The following is a 23530-nucleotide window of genomic DNA, read 5'->3' on the forward strand; positions in this document are numbered from 1 at the left end:
ATTGAGCTGTAGTATATTAGTGCTTGGAACACTCGGAAGACCGTGATACAACTTTATTAACCCCGCCCTTTAACACAATCGGTTATATCCTGAAGTTGATGGAAACGTCATTAGCCGACTGTTTACTTGATATAAAGGTCAGACTGATTCAAGATTGCCTCAGAGATGACATTGCATCACTGCGTGTTCCGTATCTTGAAGTGTCAACTGTAAACTCGTAAGACCTAAATCCGTGCATTCGGATAATGCTGTCGATTCTGCTGAAGAGATGTGTATTTTCAAAGGGGGCATTCATTCTAACGTCAACCACCGATTCGCTGATTAATTAGGCCGTGTCCAGAGCTACGGCTACGGCTCTCGATATAAGTTGTCAGCTTGCTCACACGTCGTTCTAATTGGCCTGGACCTAGCCGATAGCTCTAGTCAAGAGATTTGGATGCGGCCATGTAGACCTACTCTGTCATGCATAAAAAATGAAGATTCTTGTAACGTGATAAACATAGTCTGTACACGGTTAATACTTTCTGTTGTTAAATAAAAGGTGACAATGACCATTTTACTTGGGGTTCATTATTTCCTTGCGAATGTGACAGTTTCTTACCCAAAAGCTCAATTTTATAGAAGTTGATTTGGTGTTCGACAGCCTGTCGGCCTATTTCAAACATGTATCACCATGGACGGCATATCATTACTGATATAGGAGAGGGTGGGTTGTAAAGGACAGGAGGACCATGCCAAATCGCGAGTGGGATTCGAACCCTCGACCAATGGTTCGTAAGCTTAGCTGGTCACTAAATTCAATATCCTACCGGAATACTGAATCCAAGTCATTGTTGAAATCATTGAGGTTTTATAGGGTAAGGTAGAACGAGGATGGAGTTGGTATAGCATGTTGGCCGACAAGGTTGTTAGGTTTTTATACTAGAACTAGTGTTTGCATCGTTTCGTTTCATTCCCACGCGTTGACTTTCTTCAAAGAGGATAGTTGAAATGATGGTGCCACAATCTATCTTGAGTTTTCTAACCCCTTTTCATCTGTCTTCTTTAGAGTGATACTCTTCTCTCCTGGTATCCTACAGCGAATTTTTTTTCTCAAATGAACATGATTGCATACAAACATGCATGTTTACAGATTAATCACGACAACTGTCAAACGTAACTTTGACACAAAATGACTTCACCACGCACCAATGCACTTGTAAAATAAACACAGGACTGCATGTATCATCACGTGTGGAAACCATCATATGCTGTTTTGAAATTCTAGTGGGTCTGGTTTCATGTAGAGTCATAGGGCAACAGGTTAGATTCACATCACCCCAAACACATTTATTTCTCATTCTCTTTTTTTCCCCTCCTAATTTGTTTTTCTTCCAGTTCCAAGCAAGACCTCGGAGGGGTATGACGAGAGTTGCAACAACACTCGCCGGTCCTCCAGCCCGCCGCAGATCCTCAGCGACCACTGCAAGGACAGCACCGGTGGCGGTGGAGGTACCACCATGGAGCAGATGACCAAGCTGTCCGGCTCGGCTTCCGATACCTCCTCCATGAACGGGGACAGGGAGGGGCGGGTCCGGAGCAGCGACGGGGACGGAGTGGAAGACGGCGAGGAGGGCCAGGGTGTCAAGAGACGGCGACTGGACGAGAAGCCCATGAGCGCCAAGGTGGTGACGGTGGAGGTGCGGCTAGAGATGAAGGCACTCTGGGACGAGTTCCACTCTCTGGGGACTGAGATGATTGTCACCAAGGCTGGAAGGTGAGTGACTTGAATTTTTTGGTCAAGGAGTTTGCTATGCTCCCAGTGAAATTTTAAAGATTGGAGCACTATTGGCATGTTTTACAGGATGCCAATGACGGCGATAATGGTGAAGGCAAATGGGTTATGGTGGTGCAGATGGTGAGGTTCCGAGAGGAGGTGGCTGTGGTGTTGATCGTGATCAGTCAATGGCAGATCCAAGTTGATAAAAATGCGGTCAGGCAATTTGAAAAGGAAGGCTTCTTCCTCATTTTCTACTTTCTGCGTGCATGTTTGTCAACCTGGATTCGCGTCTGAGTGCAGTGATAGATACCAAGGGTGATAATGCTGGTGATATCGCATCTCCTTCACCGAGAGGTGTGATACTGCTTCCGTCGTTGCTGCTTGTGCTCCGAGATAAAGACGACGATGACAAAGGTCGACAAGGATGCCACGACATCACAAAGATGACGAGGATAAAATCTGCCCCGCCAAGACTGTATACATGCAGCATTCAATGATGAAGATGTCATTGATTACGACGATGATTCAGAGTGACCAATAAAAAGCATATTTCATTTCCCCCACACACTATCACCCACCAAGCAGAAAGTGTATATTTATAACCGTCGAGGCATCACTTCCAATATCCGGGGTCCTGTCCGGCCGAAATCTTGGCCGAGATTTCCAAATTTGTTTGCGGTGGGCTCACAGGATGTTCGAATCACACCAAGGAGCGATAACAGATGTTATCCTCAGTGTCGGGGATGTTCGTCTCAAATGCCGAGCATCAACCAGTTTCTGGTCGGTCCTCCCTCATTTCCCAAAACTTCTTGTTAAGGATCTTCTAACTTCCTGCAGCCTCCGCGTCTTCGCCTGAGGCGGTTCCTATTTGCTCTTGTTCTTTGGAGCTCTTCACACGCTATTTGCTTCAGAGAGAGCTGAGCATTGGACTTTCCCATGCAACGCCTAAAACACAAATGCAGCCGCTATTGCCAAAAATATGGGAGTTAAGGTGGGCCCTACATAAGATATTGACATTGTCTTAAAGATATCATGTCTCCTATCGTCAAACATTTCATTGTATCAACCCCTCCCCAAGAAAGTACATGGTACCAAAGGCTTGTCTTCAACCTTTTATCTCCAGTGTTACTGAAACCACTGCGTGTGATTTTTGCAGAAGTGTTAATGAACTTATGAAGTCGTCTGGTGATATCACATTCGCATTTTCTGCGTGTAAAGCTGTGATTTCATTTCAGTTCCCATGATCTAGCTCAAGGTTGGCCTTGGAAAAATCATATTGATAACTGCTGTTCTGGCACCGTGACGCCAATATTCAAACGACAGATGCACATCAGTTAATCCAAATAAACGCTTTTTCAGTTCGAGGAATTTTTATTTCCATTCTGTTCAAAGTTGGTGAATATAGAGGGCTGATTAGAATGATGGGTGGTACTGGTGCAACACCGACCTAGCTGACAGGTTCTTTTGCTAATCGCCTCCCTGAAAGATGCTGCATGGCACAGGCCGACTGCATGGGTCAAAGTGGTCATTTTTCTCGGTGAAATATCGAGACCGATTAATGGTGAAGTTTGGAATAAAACGAAAATGAAGGGACTGTTTGAATTCGTCGTTGGGGGCTGTTGTGCCCGAAGTGTTCCATGACACGGTGACGGATGGAGGAGGAATATTTGTGGGTCACAGGGAGGGAATAAACGGGGGACTGTTTGTTGATCCGTACGGGTTGAATGCTCGCTGGTAGAAATAAAGAATATTGTCATGGACCCTCGGCATAATAGATGAATGTTTATGAGCACCGTACCCGGAGTTTTCCTGTCTCATTTCGTATGCATTTTTAGTTTCAGTTAATGGGAATGATCTGTTGTTTCCTTTCGTCTTGGCTTTTCCACAATGTCTTGTTTGGTCAATGTTCAGTTTTCATTCATAGCGTGATTGATTATAACCTCTCCACGTGGAGGCATGTTGAATGTCAACATGTACCTATGGACGCCAAACATCATGTCTGTAATACATTCGAATTAACCATTCAAATCGCACGGCCACTTGAGCGGTCAAATTTAACCGTTGTGGATGGATCATTATTATCAATTTATCGATACATAATTATAATTGGCTGGTAAAGTTGCCAGGTCGTACATGTACATCATACTTTCCGAAAACATCTTAATTCAAGTAAATTATGTCAGTGAACAAGTAATTGTTTTTGTATTGAACAATATAGATATATAGTTGCAACACTGCACAAACTTAAGTGTTTAATTTACACCAAAGTGTCTACGTCAGTAACGCATCCATGTCTCGCGTCCGTCTGTGGATCAATAAATACACCACAGGCTTTCGCACTGTAGCGTTTTGTCATTGAGGGTTCGAGCTTATTACATTGCAAGAATCCACGATCATCTGCTTTTGATAGAACTATAGTCTGAGCCCCCGTCACCGCTTGGCCTTTGAATACAGTTAGAGGTGCAAGGAGCTCAGACGAAACGAAGTCAGGCGATTTGCCAACAACCCGGAGTTCATTGTCAGAATTGATATCGCATCATAAAAAGGCATAATACTTGCACCAGCCAGGAGAGTGTTCGCTTGTCGGGCATTATTTATGGCGGGCTTGATCAACAGCTATGCCGAGAAATTAGCAAATATTTCCCGGCGATTGGTGCGCCAGCTCCGGTATGCGAGCGCGTATGGCGTCCACGCTCTCGGACCCTTTGGTTGTCCTATTGTGTTATGATTCCAAGCTGCACACTGAGCTCGTGGTATGGCGCTAATCAACTTCAGACCCCTAATGATTTGTGGTTATTAATTGCCACAAGGAGAGGAGATATCGCACCTGGATTCCTCAGGCTAGATCGGTTTCCCTATATTGTTAGACGATATTATAAATTCAGATCGCCTGGGCAGTTTGGCAGATGGGTAGGCAAGATTTACAATTTGGTATGTTTACGATTACCAAATAAGGAAAAAAATATTAACTGTCGCTTCATGCTCTTTCGAAAAATAGAATATTTACCAATGGTGTTTTTTGTTCATTTCATTACTAGGACAGAGGACATAACGCCATTTAAAAAAAAAAAGCTCTCAAGATATGTATTCCTGATATTTAATAAAGAAAATTCAATTGAAATGCAATTTCTTCAAATTGTGAGCTTGCGATATTCGGTTTATGCATTCTAGTGAAACCAACGAAAATCGTTCATCCTTGAAAACTGAGGTTTGTGTAGTATTGTGAAGGGGCTTGCCTATTGACTGCAGATATTTTGCTCAATAAACACTGTACCTTCATCTGTAAATATCCACATCGGTTATTTTAGACAATTGTCTTAAGTTTTTGCCCTTCGCTCTTTTGGATGCGGTCGGTGATATTAAAATAAAGTGTCGGTGATGATATTTCAATACAATATTACTGTGTGCCTTTATATACGAGGATATCGTGGCCCCATCACGATCTACATGATTTAAATTAAGCTCACGCATGCAGCAATCACCGGCGTCGGACTGTCGAGCACACACTAAACTAATGCAAGTGCACAGTGCACAATAAGCTCTGGCGAAAAATGCGACGCCAATGGCACATATGGAAAGCCATACTTTTGGTAAACTTTCATTTCCTCCTGGATACCGTCCAACCACTACAAGAAAATTCCACGTGACTATAACAATACTGCGCATATCTTGCCTCCGTTTACAACATTTTCATAAACAACTTTACGAATTGTTACAAACAGTTTTAGAGTGCATTTACTGACGACGGCATGGCATTTGCTCAATATTGTTTAAATATTTTTGGTAAATTTTCGGCGATGGGACCGACCGACACCCAAGTGAATTGTAGAAGCTCCTGCCAGAGCTCAAAAACGACACTGTGGACTTCACATTTTGAGAAAGTGCGAAGTTTTCTTGATCTTGATTGACACACACACACATAAATAGTCTCCACAGACGCCATCTTGAATTGACCCAGTTCGAACACCACAAGTTGCAAATTGGGGACCATTACGCAAACTGTCGTTGTACGATTTAATGTACATGCTAGTTTATTACCAATCCGGGAAAGGGTTTAAAAAGATCGATTAGTTGGCTAAACGCTCAAGACGCGTGTTCTTTTTTCTTCTGGTCTGCTCAGGCATAGCAGTACAACTTGTATAAAGTCTTATTTTGTGGTTAGCTGGGTATGATGACGTCACACAGGTACAACTTGTAATGAACGTCTGGTGTCGTGGAGCAGCTTTCCACCACATATCGTTTGACCTCAAGTTGGGGTCAGTTGGCTGGTACTCAGCTAAGCTTCGATTTGTTCGTGTAAACAAACCAACCTCAAAAGTTGTGACAATTTACTAGTGTTGCCGTATTGTTCAAGTAGTTTTGTACTTTTCTGTATGTCCACCGAGTATCCCCAATTAAACACGACATGTTCTGAAACTGAAAGGTTATCCAGTGTGGAAGTTGGTCTAGAGAGCAGTAGTACGGCACTGACCGGCTTGAAACCAGAGGGCCCATAATACCACTGCAGTGACTGCACAAGCATCTGGGATGGATCCGATTATACCCTAAACCGAGGACTTTCTGCAGTAAGTCCGTGATTTGAGGTTTAAAGTAACTCTAAACTCCGGTATGTCACGCTTTTCTGCCACCCGTCTGTTCCTATACAATATACCAAAACGCCACGCTCACATTCTTCCGCGATCCTTAAAATATCGGTCATGATTTCCCAAATTGAAGTAGGTCGTCGAGGAGTATTGATGTACACCCCAGTACATACAAGTCCCCGGAGATGTCTGGGATGATAAATCGAACTCATTCCGAGGAGGGAGCTTCCCGCCGTAAGATTTCATTTTCCCGCTGAGATATCATTTTCCCGCGCTCACCTCCGCTCCATCTCATTTGACACTTTTGTTTCGCCCTCAGATTCCCCACGAATTACCAGAATCTTGGGGAAGAAGTGATGATCTTCCAAAATGATACAGCAGTGGTCCGATATGGTCGGTGCAACCGTAGAATCGTGCCCCATAAATATCTCTCCTTGTTCTCTGTTAAATATCCCTTCAATTTGAGATGCCGAGCAAAATGGAAAGTCCCACGTGCTGAGAAAGAACTTCGATTACGTTCAGTGATTTACGGAGGTTTGGTATCCAGTTGCGGATTTATGTAGCAGAAACGGGAGCGAAACGTATTAATGAAGAAATTTGGAACAGAGTCTAATTTTGTATCGGTCGCGCGCCGGGTCTTGGGTGATGTATAACGTGCTGGGGCCGACAAGATAAGTAGGCAATTGCGAAAAATGGGTCATTGTGTAACAAGAGATGTCTAGTGGGAAGACTGTATGCTAAGAGTTGATGAACATGGATGCCATGCATTGTGGTTGGGTGACGGCGGAATAGGGGTTGATAATGTTCTTCACGTTTGTTTGGTTGTTTTTTTGTTTGTTTGCTTGTTTCTTTGTATATCTGTTTCTCGATAGTGGATACGTGTTGCTCTTTTTTGCTGGAGACTTTCGGCAAGCCTATGTCCGAATTACTTGGCTACGTCTTGGAATTACACACGTGTCTATGCTATGGTAGCGGTTGCAGACACTTCACGTAGGCTCGTACGTCTTCATCTTTTCAAACCGTGGACGAAAAATACCAGAGAACAAAAGAGAACAATATCGTCCAAGATTCCCAGGATACGTCCGCGATTGGGGTCGTGTACAAAACCTATGGGAGTCTTCCTAAAAAGTTTAAGTACAAACAAAAGAGGGACAATAGGACGTCCACGATCGACGGTGAACACACGTTTGTGTGTGTGTAAGTTTCAAGCCGTAGTCAAGTAGTCCGACACGGCCGATATCTTGCTGCTTCTTCACTCAGTTAGGCCTATTGGTCAGCATTTTCAGTGGATCATTATTTTTATCCCTTTTTACTAACAAGTTGAGAGAGATACATTTTAGTTACTTCAGTAAGGTTTTTCGTTTAATCTTTTAAATTGAAACATTTCAAAAATAAACACAAATGTGAAGGCATGTAAGTGACCTGATAATAGTGACAAGTCTCGGGCTATTATTGGCCTTGTATATATCGGCTTCTCCCATGCATAGATGTGGCAGAGTGGATGTGGATGTCGTGTCTAATGGGCCTATTTATGTTTACGAGGGCAAGGGATTCGGCAGGGATTGCAGGGGATTAGATCGAACAAGTTATCAGCTCAAGTTTGACGAGAGTTTGATTGCAGGGGATTATCTGCACATGGCTATGCGACAGGCAGTGCACATCTATCAAACCATAGGCCCAGTTTTGTGATATATCGTACCATGAACGTTAAATACAGTGGAGTGCTATGTGCCTCTCGTAAAAATAAGATTTATGCTATCTTCAGTCTGTCTTATTACGTAATCTTGTAGTCTGGAAACTGTTAATTTCCCAGACGGCGAAGCATGATCTGTGGTAGACTGGGCACAAAGTAGAATGTTCTGGATGTATATTGGAATATTTGTATTTGTCTTTTTTTTTTCTTTAATGAAGCTGCTTTGTCTATATAATTCTAAGTCTGGACAGAGCGCAATAGTCTGACCAGTATTAAAACATCTGTAGTCAGATTTGACTATCTATATACCAAACTCAAAACTTTAAAAGATGATCTTTTGCTCAAATTGGTTTTAGTGGTCAGAAATTGCCTCAGATCACACCACAGCAATTGCTTTTCTATAACTGCATGTCTCCTCAACTATATCCCCCATTTACATTTAACTCCCCACATTTTTATCCCCAACACTACGCCCTACCCGATCTATGATCGGGTAAATCAGCATGTTATACATATCAAGTTTGCACCCAGCTGACCTTAGTATCACTGAGTGTATTAACAGTTCGACTGTTTTGGGGTCAAATTTAACTGGAGTATTTTCAAAGTGAACTGGCTTTACATGTCAGTTTCACTTTTACCAGTGATTTTCTTCGGCTCTCGAATCGGTTGAACGAGAGGCTCCACTAGCGAGCTTCAGCTACCGGACTAGATTCTTCCATGGAGGTAGACCGACCCCATCGACCTACATAATTAATCAGCCTCGCTTTCGTTTCTAACATGGCGGCTGATTCCGTGCAAAGAGCGCATTATGTCTTCCTTTTATAATACAGCCCTTTCCCGAGGTCCTATCAAACCCCAAACCAGACGACTCACCAGCCAGCAGGCAGAAGAAAAAAAAATCTAGATCCATCCTTCTCACCGAATCCAACATAAGCCCCCATCTCCTCCAGGTTCAAGGCAAATTCTGGAGGAAGTACTGATGAACTTAAGTCCAAGAATTAGGTCTTAGCCCTGACCTTATGTTTTTGTCCCACCAGTACCATTGCACTTTTGGGTGAACCAACATGATCCGCCCGTCACGTGCTTATGCGGGCCTGTTTGTACGGCTCATATTTATAGAATGATATTTGACTGTAGAAGTGGGAATTTGTTCCCGTCACAGTCAAGTTTGTGGGAAGACCGACCGATTTTCATGTTGATTTCAGCTGCTTCATTTTTTGGGGGGCGACCGTTAAAGAAATAAACAATTTTTTAAGATGTTCCGCTCGATTGTTTTCAATTGCTCAGTCGAGGGTTCCTGCCGTTGTTATTGGTAAATGCGTGGCCTCGGCGTTATACGCCTCATCCGCGATACTACTCACTACATGTATTGAATAATTGAATCCGGTCAAAATAAATAAGATATAAGGAGAGACAAATAAACAGAATGTCCCGCGCACTTCATCATCAGGCCGCATTGACGCATCATGTTTTCCAGTTGTCCGGAAGTGTTTATTGAAGTTCGGTTTTTTTTTTTTTTGAAATGCCGGTAAAAAAAAAATCTCCCGTCACTTAATTAATTTTTCACGGGTCTGTGGCGGGCGTGACGGGGCCGATCGCCCCGGTGCAGACAGCGCTCAGCCCCCTGTGCAGTCAGCGGTCCATGTTAGGTCCTCATTAGGGAGTGGGTAGGATGACACTGGGGAGATTGCTTTGTGTTATCTTGACGTAGGGAGCACCCGATGACAGCTAAACTGCAGGAGCTGTCTCGTCATATTTTATGATTGTTTAAAGTTACACCAGTTTTGTCGCTCGAACGCTTGAAAAAATACTCGTCGCATATATTTAGATGATGGGTTCCATTGTGTTTATTTCACACCACAGGTGTTAAGTTAATTGATCTTTATAGTGTTGACTCGGTTGAGTTTTGACTAGAATATCACGCAACGTTAATTTCACTGATTATAATAGATATTAAGCAAATTTCATTAAAACATTAAATATAGAATATTATGTTCCTTGTGACTTAGAATTTGATCGTATTGAGTATTCGGTTTTCGACCTAGAAGCAATTTTACAATTTCGAACCTGGTAAACGTGTTGTGTGGAATTCCCCTTAGCACTGGAAGTGAAAGCATTTTTGCGGTTACTTCTAAGTTCTAAACGGCTTCATTGAGTTCTTTGTTTTTGTTGTGCGTCGTTGTCTTTATTATGTTCATGTAATCGCATCATTCGCGTATCCATAACAGGATTTCAAATGTTGCACCCCAAAACCCGAGGTTTGCATTATCTCATACATTAACATAATGTCAATTGTACTTCAAGTACTCCTAAGTAAACCCTTTTGAATAACCCCAATTTGATTTGAAGACTTGTGTTAGTGTCACACGCATGCATGTTTGCACGTCATATGAGCTTGCACAAAAAAAAATACATGTACAATTAAATCAAAAGGAATACGAGGACAGTTGTTTTTGGTGCATTTTTGTTTTGTTTGAAGCAATAAAATAATTGCTAAAAATCTGGAAAGGGTGCATAACAACTAATTTATTGGTTTTAGCTCAGTATATGGGAAAACAGAGAAACTTTATGCACAATTTTGCGGGTCAGTTGCAACAATTAAAACAAAACTCCTGTGCCCGCGGACATATTTTCTTAAACCAACTAAGCTCACTGTTTTTTTTCTTCCGAGTGATACCGTTCCATTTGGTACTTGGTATTTGGTACCAGTCCTATCTTCACTTTGAGCATGGATTTTCTCTTTAAATTGGTAGGTACGTTTCCGAGGCGTTTGCCTTAAAAAATGATGTTAACTTGTGTTTAATCGCATTGAATCATGCAGCTAAGCCTTTGCACCATTCTACTCCAGATCCAGCGACATGTTCAATCATCGCTGAAATTTTACGCGGTAGTGAATCAGAACCTATTAACATTGTATGGAACTCGATATCTTAAGTAGATTAACAATGAATGTGTATCGTTCATTGACACCCGTAGATTGAATGTCTATTGATATGAGACACACGGCAGCTGCGTATCGTGGCCTGTCCAAGTATGGTTGACTTAGACGCGATGGTTCTCATTTAAGTTTAATTATCGCTTTAAGTTTAAGATGATAACCGTTTTACTCAAAAACAGGTGTTTGATATCAAGTGCACGATGTGTAGAACTTTCACAACGAGATGTGGTTTTAGAGATATTTTTAAGAATACGGCCCCAGTAAACCCATGAACATCATCATATTAATACAATAACGGAATAAACGGAATCGTCTGATGAAATCAACACATGCCCTTGCTTGATATGTTATGTCGTGGGAAGGCGATCTGTCGTGGGAACGAGGAGTAATGTTATGGGAATGGGATTTAAAGGCACTCTTTTAATAAACCGAATAAATACAATGACCGAATAAATGGCATTGTCTGATGAATGAGCACAAAGTAGACATGGTATTCCCCCTAAGCCCATCTGGAGAAACGTATGCCGTTGGAAACTACCACTAGAACGACGAATGCAGTCATGAAAATGACTCTTTTGGTATCTGTCTTATGTGGTTCCACACTTACGACATGATCTTTGAAACACTTCATTTTCAACAGCGTTATGCACCATAGGCTCGTAGGAGAAACATTACATCTAAATTTTTTGACAGCTCTAAGCGAAATGCCTTTTTTTTTACCGTCTTGAGCAAAGTAACGGTTTGCCACTTTCCATTTTTCCACAATGCAACACCTGTGTTGTTTCTTGTCTGGATAAAAAAAGAGTGGGAGCAGTTCTGACCTTCTTATTCCTGTATCTTCTGACTTATCCTGGCTTAATGGCTTTATTTATTACCGTCACAGCCAGAATGTTGGGAGATAAATCCAGTGTTATGTCTTGGGTGGCAGCCCGATGTCTGAAATTCATTAGCTTCGGTGCGGATAATCGGTTGGTACCCGGAGGCTATGCAACCACCGGGCGCTAGTTAGCAAGGGCCAGGGGGTCGTGTTTCCCTTTATATATTCAGACGTACGCTAACTGTTTCGGCCCTTTGTGAAAGCCAGAAGGCAACGATACATCAGCTCAAGCAGCAGGTAGCAGGGGACCGGGGTCCGGGTAGGTCTAGTCTCGACTTGAAGAACAACTGGTGGACTTCGCTTGTTTATGTCTGTAGCGCCCTCTACTGGCAAAGATGAGGCGACATGTCAAAGGGGAACCAAAGTATGTTTTACAGCATACATGTACTTGATTTCCCCTGTAACTCATTTGTGCACAACCCTGCCTTAATGAAAGTGGTTGTCGAAAACTTTGAAGATGACCCTTTAATAATTTTGAGGATTTTCATCAAGTTAGTGAAAATTCATCAGTATTAGTGTAACAATATCTCAACACAAAGATGCGATGGAAGCCCTAGAAGAGGGAGAGTGAGCGAAACGTAAGATGGGTGTTGTCAACTATACACAAACTGTGGCCAATTAAAGTTATATTATTTTTTCCCACCACTAAGCGTCGAGAAAGCTTTATAACTAGTACAAAAAGAGGATCCTGACATTAGGATGGTTGTATTTAGTTTGGAAGAAAAGCTCTCCCATAAATTATAAGTATTTGAAAATGAATACAACTAATTGAACATTAAATGTTGCATTCGACAGCCAAGTTGTTTTTTTAATGGAGGTTTTGGTGATTTCAATACTTTCACAAAGAAAGGACTTTCTCTATGGTACTTTATACGCACCTCGAACTTCAAAGATGGCAGCAATTAGTGCAAGCGATCTTTTATTGTCTCCAACAAGCAAATTTAGTGAAATCCCTGCACAATTCAAGCAAGGCTGTTGTAACTAAACATGCATACCCATATAGCGTAGCAGATTTACAACGTCACAGATCACGAACTCGCCTTTATAATACACACCCGTCTCCGGTTTTAATGTCTCTATAAAACACTAGCGCGAACCAGCTTGCCGGCCAGTAGCCAACAACCCGTGTGGATTTCAGTTTAATGAGCACGGTTAAGCCGACTAAAGGAAATCAGTGGTTGCTGCTTAAACTGCCGGCTCCTTCAAGGTGATCAATCTTGAGGGCTAGTCACCTGTCGACTTCAAGGAGTAAATGGAGACAGCAAAAAGGGTCACTGCGTGCACGAATTATTGGATTAGTTTGAGGTGAGATAATGCCGATGGAATGCTAATAGTAGCCTGATGTTGGGGGATGTTCACCCCCTGTTTGCTGGGGGTTTGTAGAGGGTTTCGTCACAGGGGGTTGCTATGGTTTTTCTGTTTTTCTTTATATTTTTTTTTGACATGTAGAACTTTCGCTGCGTGTTTGTTGATGATCGCGGGGTTTTGGTCAATTCCACATAAGTCAATCACAAATCGATTACAACTCAATCACAAGTCGATCATAAGTCAGTCTTAATCGATCATTAGTCGATCACAAATGGATCACAAGGTAATCACAAGTCAATCACAAGGATATCACAAGGCAATCTTAAGGCAATTACAAGCCAATTACCATTCGATCATAAGTCGATCACGAATGTATCCCAAGTCAGTCACAGCACAAGTCAATCACAAGGCAATAACAGGTCAATCACAAGTCAATCACAAGTCAATCGCAAGGCAATCACAAGTCAGTCACAAGATAATTACAAGTCAATCACAAGGCAATCACAAGTCAATCACAAAGCAATCACAAGGCAAATCACATGTCAGTCACAAGGCAATCCCAGGTCAGTCACAAGGCAATCAATGATAAGTCAATCACAAGTCAATTACAAGTCGATCACAAGGCAACCACAGGTCAATCACAAGACAATCATAAGTCAATCACAAGTCAATCTCCAGTTTGAAGTGACCAGCTCATAGTAACAATATACTGTGATAAAGGCATTCCTTTGTCGTTGTCCATCCACTGTTACTCTTGACCTACATGTAGTATTATCTGATTTGCCTTGTACCGGACTGCACGCTTTTTAGAAGATTGGTGAGTGGTGTAGGTGGTGATTATATTAATTATGTGGAGGATGATTTTGGTGATGGTGATGGTCATTGTGATGTGGGAGCATCGGTTTGAATGAAATGACGTTGACGATGACGATGAAGATAACATGTCATGTCCATTTTACCAAAAAAAGTGCACGTTACGGTATGATGGTTGTTGTTTGGTATAAGACAATTGGTGGGGACTTTCATATCAATCAAAAACACAAAACTGCACTGACGGAGCAAAGACAAGATATTGAAAAAGGTCAATGTGTTCTGTTTGACTCTTGCTTGCTCCTTGTTTCGTCTCAAAGATCGTTGTAGTTTCCTCCCTTCCATCATCAAGAGATAATAAGACGGCATCTTTACTGATGGGCAAATATTGGACTGGGCTTTTTATTTCGAACCTCACGGAAACTCGGAAAGTAATCAAAGATTGTAATTCCCGTTGAACGATCAGGAAGTCTTCTTGGCTTGTCGGTTGCGGAATGTTCGTCCGTCCGTGATTGTCGCGGGGGCTTAAGCCCTGTCAACACGGTTTACTCGCCGTCTCGTAAACCCACCTAATTTGGCCACTCGTACACTCGTCGGACTGACGGTCGGGATTACACTGAGTACGAAAGAAAAAAATCCCTACAAAAATTGATTAAAAGTTATTATGGCCTGGATCAGATGAGATCCTCATACTGATGGATTTTTTAAAGCATGTCAGTTTGAACATTGGCATTTGAGTATCATAATCCGAGTGGAATGTCAAGTTGGTATATGTGGCTAGCATGCGACGTTGCATGGAAAAGTTTGACTTCTGAAAGAAATAAGCTGGGGTTGGTGCGAGTACACCGGCTGGGTTTTGGCCCGATCTGCTGTCTTCATCAGTACCGGGCAAATTTGTCGTGGAGTGAATTTCCTTCCTCGCCGTAATCGGCCGCAAATTGGGTGAATTTTTCGGCACGTTTTATATCGGGCCCTGGCAATCAAGAGGGTCCTTGTTGCGACGACTTGCCCCGGTGTCAAGTCATCAGACTAGAAAATAGAAAGAAAAAGGAAAAGAGGGGGGAAAAAAGAAACCTCACAACAGACGGAATAAATATGACGGCAGGGATTTAGCGCAGAAGGAAAAAAAAACTGTGGTCCGGGCTGCATCGGCGATGGCAGGCCCAATTTAATACCAGATGAGAAACCGATGATCGCTGCAGTTCCACGGCCAGCTAAAAGGTCACGAGAGAACATGTTGCACCGTGTTCGGAGCTTTCATTGAACTGTTACATTTCTGGTTCTCCAATTTGTTGGCGGCTGGCCTTAAGCCGTACCTCAACTGCTGTACTGATGACAGAAACAGCCAGAAGCTTGACGGCAGAAACCACAAGATTTTTTTTGTCAGGTCTCCTATTAAAGTTATTTTCTTGTACTCGATCATGTAGCATGCACCAAGCGGTTAACTCAATACGTTGCACCATGGTTGCACTGTGAGTCGAATTTCATGTCTTTCCTATAATGTGTTCTGCCGTTGTGAACAGCAAAATCTGCGTCAAATGTAGCATTAACAGAGAATTTAACGAATATGCACCTGAAAATCGCTGGCCCCCATTGCGAGAAGATGTATGTAACATCATCAACCCAGATGATTGCTAAACACCCCAAAACGTTCTTACTTTGGTATGCCGACGGAGTTTGGTCCAACTCCAAGTTGGTTTTAAAAAAATACCCAGGGTACTCTGTTCTTCGTTCTAGCACTTGTTGAATTCGCACTATCACTACTTAGCATGTCACAATGATAATAGTTACAAGTTAAACTCATTCATAAGATGGAATTTTGCGTCGGGGTGATTTAAATCAAATTAGGCTATGCCCTTTGCTGACCGACGTAAAGGTAAAGGTAAAGGTACCCATAGCCATTTATTGGCCGTAGGGGCAGTGGGATGTTAGAGGTCCACTGTGTCTTGGGCGCGGCATAATGAGTGGCGGTGCCCAGTCCTCTCCTCTCGCCGTCTTACCTTCCCTGAACGAATCGGGTACCCATTTTACTGTTGGGTCGTCAGAGAGCTGACCGACGTATAAACACTGTATACTCAGTGTGTTGCCTCCCGTTAGCTCGGTGGCCGAGTGGTAAGACATCTGCACTAGAAAGCACTTCAAAGCAGGAGGTCATGGGTTCGAGTCCCACCCGAGTGATTTTTCCAACTTTCACTCGGGAGGTAACACTCTGAGTATACAGTGTTTATACGTCGGTGAAGGACAAACCTAATTTGATTTGAAGTTAAACTTACTAAATTCGTTATGTGATAAGATGTTTACGAAGAAGGGACAGAGATCGGACAGAGATCCTTGCCTAAGATAACTGACTCCGTGGCTGTTTCGTGAGTTCACAAGTTCGTCGTGCACTCGTGCCGGCGACCTTGTTTACTTTAATTCCCCAGCCCGGCCCATATTCTAAGAAGTATATAACTGCGTAGTGAAAAGTCATATGAATCATTGAGGCATGTAGGCCGGTAACCTGGTTTTGTTAAGCAAAAACTTCCTGTGTTTGGCACATTATCTGACGCATGGTACATGTGCTACACACGTTCCCAAGCCTTAGGTTATTATCATATTGCTCTTGATAGTTTGGTCCAAAATAGTTCCATGGGGACGTCATGGAAATTGGAATAACGTGAAACGAATCTAAGAGACTGTTCTGGGCTTCTGCAGGTTTGCATTATCTTTTCAGTGGATATACCTGCACTGAGCATGAACAGCTGTCTGTGAGGAAAACAGGTTTTTGTTTGTTTAATTAAACACGAGTGATTCCAGCAAAGTAAACGCAGACGTTCAGAATTCTCAGATTTCCAGCTCACATTTTGGAGCTCATGGTTTGGTTCAAGTGGAAACAATTTGGGGGAAATGTTGTGGGCAACAGAGGGCAGTGTTCTGTTTATCACATGGAGCAGATTCGTGGACTGAAATAGGACAACGGCTGTATAAAATTGTGTACACAAAAGAACAGTACAGGGCAACACAGTAGGGACTGGGGAGTCAGGTTGGCGCAGTGGTTCTTTCCTCGCCTTCCACTGCTGTGGCCCGGGTTCGATTCCTGCCCTGGTCCACATGTGGATTGGGTTTTTTCAGTCCCCACCTGATTCCATGGGTTTCCCTAGAATATTCTTCTGGGGTTTTCCCCCTACCCTGTAAAACTGTCATTTCTTCTCATTGTCTTCTCTCAGGCTTTCGAGCTACAGGCCTACAGTGACTAGGGCACTTCTGATGAATCCTTGGTTTTATTACCAGAAAGAAATACAAAAGAACGAAAACTGCCTGCGCCATTGGACACAGAAACCATTTTGTGTCCAGTTGCCATGACACCATTGTCGGCACTATGTATGTCCAGTTTTGGACACCCAATATGTGCTAAACCAATATTTCATCTAAATTTCGAATTCCAGTTGCGAACCGTTTCCCTTTCTGAAATCATTTGGTACACTCACAACTTTTGTTAAAAAAACTGAGAAATCTATTTATTAAAATGACTATGATTCATTTTCCCCTTTTGTTTGAACAGACGAATGTTTCCGACGTTTCAAGTCAAGATCTCGGGGATGGATCCCATGGCAGAATACATACTCATGATGGATTTCGTCCCGGTAAGCTACTCACAGTAACATGAAAATGATCAATTTACTGAAAACGCAACAGAGACGAAGGCTGGAATTTGCCATTCGAATACACGAATACAATTTTTGGAGACTACAAATTTGTTTGATACTACGGAAACTTTTTTGAGGTTGGCGGATTGAGTTATTGCTATTTGGCGAAAATAATTTGGTCTTTATAAAATGCACAAGTTTACTGTCTTGTGTGTGTTTTTTTTCAATTAATGTTATAAACAAAAATTCTTATAACAAAATTATTTTATTTACCTAAACTGTTGTGTAGGCTACTTGAATATTGACTGGTAGATCGACTAGATTATGATGCAGTTAATACCAACACGGCATCATCCGGGGGTAATCTCTCTACGAGCAGCTACATCCCATGATCTACATGAATTTGTATTAATCTATTCCAATTCCGAATGAATTCAAAATTTAGTGGGAAGTTTCCCCTGCCGATAGGCGATGCTGATACAAAAGATCGAAATGATATGAGCTCTTTGTCAGCGTAGGATCACGACCTTTTCAGAATTGTTCTCTTTCAGGCATCTTTTTTTTTTATCAAAGACGCCATCTTTCAGCCATGAGCCATCTTGTTTGTTCAAAGACGCCATTTTGTTTTGGTTCTCCTTCCCAGGTAGACGACAAGAGGTACCGGTATGCCTTCCACAGTTCCAGCTGGCTGGTAGCGGGCAAGGCTGACCCTGAGATGCCGGGCCGTATTCACGTCCACCCGGACTCGCCCGCCCGGGGAGCCATGTGGATGAAACAGATCGTGTCCTTCGACAAACTCAAACTGACCAATAACCTGCTGGACGACAATGGTCACGTGAGTACCTTCAATCTTCTTTTGTTTTAGTCTGGTTACTTATCCTAATGATTGCTTAAAGATTTATGCTGAGGTTAGCATGCAAGACCAACGTTGAACACACACACACACCCACATTTGTCTTCTCCCGAACGCAATATAAAGTGTCTATATAGTTAGTTTAATTGCTTTCAACTTGTTGGTTTAGTATACATGTATGTGTACTGGTTCTGTGTGTGAAATACCCGTCTAATACCTAGACTTATACTTACAATATGGTAGGGAAACGTACGGTTCTTGAATCGGGTCATCTTTCCTATCAAACGTAATGAGACGATCAAGTTGAGTGTTGGGACATAAAATCATTTTCATTCATCCCACTAGTAAGCTACCGAATTGTTTTCATTTTTTTTTTTAAACTTGGAATAAAGATCGAACTGGTGCTAAACACCCCGTGAAACTATTCTGCCTGGCGGCTTGCTGTCGTTAAAAAGAAATCAATGTAGGTGATTTCCAACAATTAGTCAATTTTGACTGATCTTGGGGAAATAATGGGAGTATCGACGAAATCGTGTGTCGAGTTCAAAAGGTTGTGCTTGGTTTTCCATTGTTTTCTCGAAAAGTGTAATATCTATACTGAGCTGAAATTCACCAGGTTAGGCTTTGAACTTTCTTCCACTTTGAACTTTCCACACGACGAGTAAAATCATCCATGATGCTCATCGTACACGTCCCCTAAGGTTCCCTCGTTATGCTGACCCTTTGTCCGTTGGGAGTTTGTACATCACTATTTGTTGGAGAACACGGAAAGTCTGTAATTTTAATAATGTAAATGTGTCAGTTTCGTCCTTTTCACATGGTGAATTGTTTTGCCATAAGAAAAAAGCATACACTGCAAAAACTGCAGTGTTAAATTTACACTGTTGGTATCTATATAGGACCATCTGGTGTTAAATTTTACTGGTGTTGTCCTATATAGATACCGAATGGTGTTAAATTAACACTACAGTTTTTGCAGTGTATCAGACTTAATGTTTCTCATTAATAGGCAGTTAGATTTCTTAGCTGTAGTTAGCCAAAAGCAGGATATCTACTGCATCCCCGTATATTTAGAACAAGTTAGCCAAGTCCCAAGTTGGCGCACACACTTCGGGATGGAAATAACAAGCACGTCTCTTCGGGAAATCCCAATTTACTACCGTGCTATCTTAATGCTTCTGTTTATATTACTGATATCTTACATCCTATGCCGTTGGGGATTTTCTCTTCATTTCTTTCCTTCTATATACACACAGATTATCTTGAACTCCATGCACCGTTACCAGCCGCGGTTCCACGTGGTGCACGTGAGCGGTCGGAAGGATTTCGACGACGCTCCGGAGCGGGACTTCAAGACGTTCATCTTCCAAGAGACGCAGTTCACGGCCGTGACTGCCTACCAGAACCACCGGGTGAGTCACGGGGAAAAGGGGAAAAGGAAACCCGATGATTACCTTCCGAATACACGAACAATATATTTCTTTTTTGAAGTCACCGAAATAATATACTAAGCATCCATGGAACGAAGAGAACAGATTTTGTCAACCTGACCAAAAAAATAGTTTAGTTTGATACTAGAGTATCATGATAGTTAGTGAATATTTTTGCGGCCTAGAAGCCCTTTTCACATATTTGAATTGTATGTGTTATTTTAACATACAGGGCAATGTGCAAATCGGCAAAACATTGTAAGTTAAACAACACAGCGACTTTTAGTTAATTAAACTTGATGAAATATGAATACAGATATTGGAATGTGGTCATTATTCATATTATAAGTTGTATTATTTGTGCATGAAGGACTGTTTGTTTGATTTTGTTTTTAATACAGTGAGTCTTTGTGCATTTTCATAGATACACGTTATTGCTCCTCAGAATTGTCTTAATTAAGCATGATGATGGGTACTTATTATCACCATTTTAAATTCGCTGATATAAGCATACCACATTGGGTTGTGTATTCATGATTGATTTGTGTAGGGCAATTTAGGAATTCAGTACATGGAAGAGCACTTGTTACCGATAAAACAATGGATTATTAGTCATCAAAGAAGTATAAACATCGCGATGAGAAAATTATATAGGATAACATTACAAAGAATAACCAATGACGGAATACCCATATATGCAGTAAAGGCCGCCAAATTGTCCGATGGATCTTTTGAATCCTCCAGGAATAGCTTTAAGGGTCGCATAATGCAATATCTACACACAAACCACAGCTCCGCTCTGGTATGCTATCCACAAATTGTCCATAACAGTCGCAAGCAACAACTTCAGTTGCTGTCCGTCATATGATTTTCTTGTTGTGCTCCTCCGATGATATTGTCTTAATGTTGATCTCCCGCGCAATACATCCCATCGCTCATCACTGGATGATACACGGTTTACTCCTGCACCGTCCGGACATCTAGGGGGATTAGGCAATATTACAAGGGGCACCTCGTCACACCTGCAGCCCTCCCTAGCGGGTACGGGAAGGGGGCTGATGAGAGGGAACTAACTACGCCCTCAGGGATACACAAGCTGCCTCCATCCTTGGCTCTATCTGCCCGATCGATGCGGATCCACGAAAAACAAAAAGAGAAATGAACCAATTAAAGGAATTCCTTTTCATGTCAACACTGCTGTCAACCCGATATAATGTCCTGGATCTGCTAATTAGAAATGATCATTTAACTCTTAAAAAGAAACAGCCTTGTGCAGCAGATACAACTTAAGATGCTTAAGAAAATGGCCTGTCATGTTGGGAAATTACATTATAAATTTATGATCGTGGTTTGGTACAGTTTTGTTCTTTTGGAAAATGGGGGGAAAAGGCTGAAAAGCTTCTTTTTGTCCCCTGTAGTGTATCAACAGGATCAATAGCCAAATATGTTTGCGTTTCTGAGTGTTTTTGTTGGTTTACATGTTATCATGGCTTTTTATTTTTTTTATTTCACAGATAACACAGCTCAAAATAGCGAGCAACCCATTCGCGAAGGGGTTCAGAGAATGCGACCCAGACGATTGGTGAGTGCTTTTAATTTTCATTACAATAAAACACTGCAGCATATTTAATTTTTGTTGAAATTCCATTTGACTCGATAGCTTTAATTGGGTCTTAAGGGTCCATATCGCTGAGCTCAATAAAAAAAACACCACAATTTTATATCAAATTTCGTTTGAAATATAAGTTGGTTTGTATACCTGATGCTCTTTTATGGTCTTATAAATGCACAATGGAAGAGGTATACACTGGTTCCCGCAACATATTCCAATCGAGAGATACGGAACCAGCGCGTAGCTTCAAATGTGTGTAGAGCGCGTTATGGCCAATGAGCTACCGGGAAAAAAAATTCGCAAAGAAATCTGTTTGTGCATACCATACATGTAGAGCTATAGTAAATTACATTGCTCTATGGCCCATACTGATTTATACCAGAAAATCAGAAAATGACAATACAATAGATTGGCCAGACAGCTGTCCATCAAATAAATCGAAAGGAATTGTTGATTTTTGCTTTGTTCTTGAAATCGGTTGTGATATTTTTTATAAGTTCGTCAAATGAGCCCTTTATCATTTATCACTTCTCCGAACCAGGTAAAAATTACTAACTTGCTTTCGATAATTGACACACAGCAGGGGGTCTGACCAACGACAAAACTCAAACCAAATTTCCCAATTTCAAGTTAATATCGTCGGCCTCACAAGGGACTCGATTGTAAATGACGAGGGTCATTTCTGTTCTAAAATATTTCAGAAAACCTCAAAAGTAATCGGGCCATTTTCTCCTCTCAAACTTGAGTACTTAATCTGCGCCGCGTGTGTGAAGCGAGGCCGCCATGAAGAGGAACAAAATAACGGGGTGAAAAAACACACAACCACTCTGTCAGCGGCCGGGGGCAATCAACACCGCCCCCTACACCAAGGCAAAGATATTTTCGATGATTCATTTATTATCATAAATCTGTTATTTTTCCCTGCTTTTTTCTTTCCCTGTTTTTTTTTATTTGTTGTAGTATTCGGGCATCGTCAGGTCTTGTCAACACACACCAAGGCTCAAGGTATTATATTTGACAAAAAAGGAAAAACTTTATTTGAAATCGAGGTTTTTCAAGCGTCTTTTGTTTCCTTTTTTTTAATGAGATTAATTGTGGAATTTGACCATGGCGGTGGGATTGTTTGTTGGGGGAACTGTTGAACGATTCACTGCTTTTGTGGTAAATCCCTGGTGGTGCTTAAAACGATTTAAGCAGAATCGGTACTCAAGTTTGAAGGGCATCAAGCGAAAGTTTTACTGCCATAAATTATTGTTATTTATCAAGAAACAGTCGTAGAAATCTTTGAAGAAATGTACCGATCACTTTAGGCTAACAGTCGTCTAGTAAACAAAATTCGGTTAAATTTACGCCAAGGTTTTCCTCGTTTTGTTGTTTTTCTTGGCAGCATTATTGAAATTATGCCGCACACAAACGGGCCGAGAACGCGTAACCACCACCGTCCCAGCTCGCTTCAGATTGTGGGTATCAGCCGGAGCAGGCCCCTCACGCACAGGCAACAGAGCAACGATCAAAGTGAGTAGAATTGTTGTGATCAGAAGTAAAGCAGTTTGGATGCCCCAATGTTTGATTTGAAGAACCTCCAACTCAAAATGATCAACTTCAGATGGAAGACCTTTATCGCAAATCATAATGAATGAAAAAAGTCATAATGACAATGTATACTTAAAAGATTCATTCCCCGTGCTATTTTCGAGTTTCACTTCGAAAAATAGATTTGGTTGGTTTTTTTTTCAATCGCTTTTTTCTTAGCAATATACAAATTATTCACTTTTGAATGAGACTTTGAACAAAGAAAATCCACCGACGTTTAGTTATTAAATGATTTCTTCATAAAATTCGAATTTTTGGCTGCCAGACAATAATTCGGCTCTCGCGGGTATGTTGGGTTTTTCTTGCACACAATGGAAGCCCTTTTTCAGAGGGTTGCAGACGCCCAAAATCGGAATAATCAAGTTTTTTTTTTAAACAAAGCATACAAATTGAAAATTCGTTAGGGGGAAAATCCATTTTTTGAAGGGCACGGGATATGATTCTTAAA

The 23530-nt window shown here is 41.7% G+C and overlaps 1 protein-coding gene across 3 annotated transcripts in view; it reads left to right on the forward strand.

Moving 5' to 3' along the window:
• Nucleotides 1-23530, forward strand: part of LOC119730886 (T-box transcription factor TBX1-like) — a 39131-nt gene that overhangs the window by 12018 nt on the left and 3583 nt on the right. For 2 of the 3 annotated variants that reach the window (XM_038203952.1, XM_038203949.1), the window contains 7 exons: nucleotides 1378-1756; nucleotides 17510-17591; nucleotides 18238-18429; nucleotides 19704-19859; nucleotides 21392-21459; nucleotides 22450-22494; nucleotides 22877-23004. In XM_038203952.1, coding sequence (XP_038059880.1) covers nucleotides 1378-1756; nucleotides 17510-17591; nucleotides 18238-18429; nucleotides 19704-19859; nucleotides 21392-21459; nucleotides 22450-22494; nucleotides 22877-23004 — 1050 coding nt within the window. The remainder of the gene's footprint in view (nucleotides 1-1377; nucleotides 1757-17509; nucleotides 17592-18237; nucleotides 18430-19703; nucleotides 19860-21391; nucleotides 21460-22449; nucleotides 22495-22876; nucleotides 23005-23530) is intronic. The other variant, XM_038203951.1, reaches the window with a different exon arrangement.

This window comes from Patiria miniata, unplaced genomic scaffold, assembly GCF_015706575.1.
Source record: "Patiria miniata isolate m_02_andy unplaced genomic scaffold, ASM1570657v1 HiC_scaffold_22, whole genome shotgun sequence".
NCBI classification, from domain to species: Eukaryota; Metazoa; Echinodermata; class Asteroidea; order Valvatida; family Asterinidae; genus Patiria; species Patiria miniata.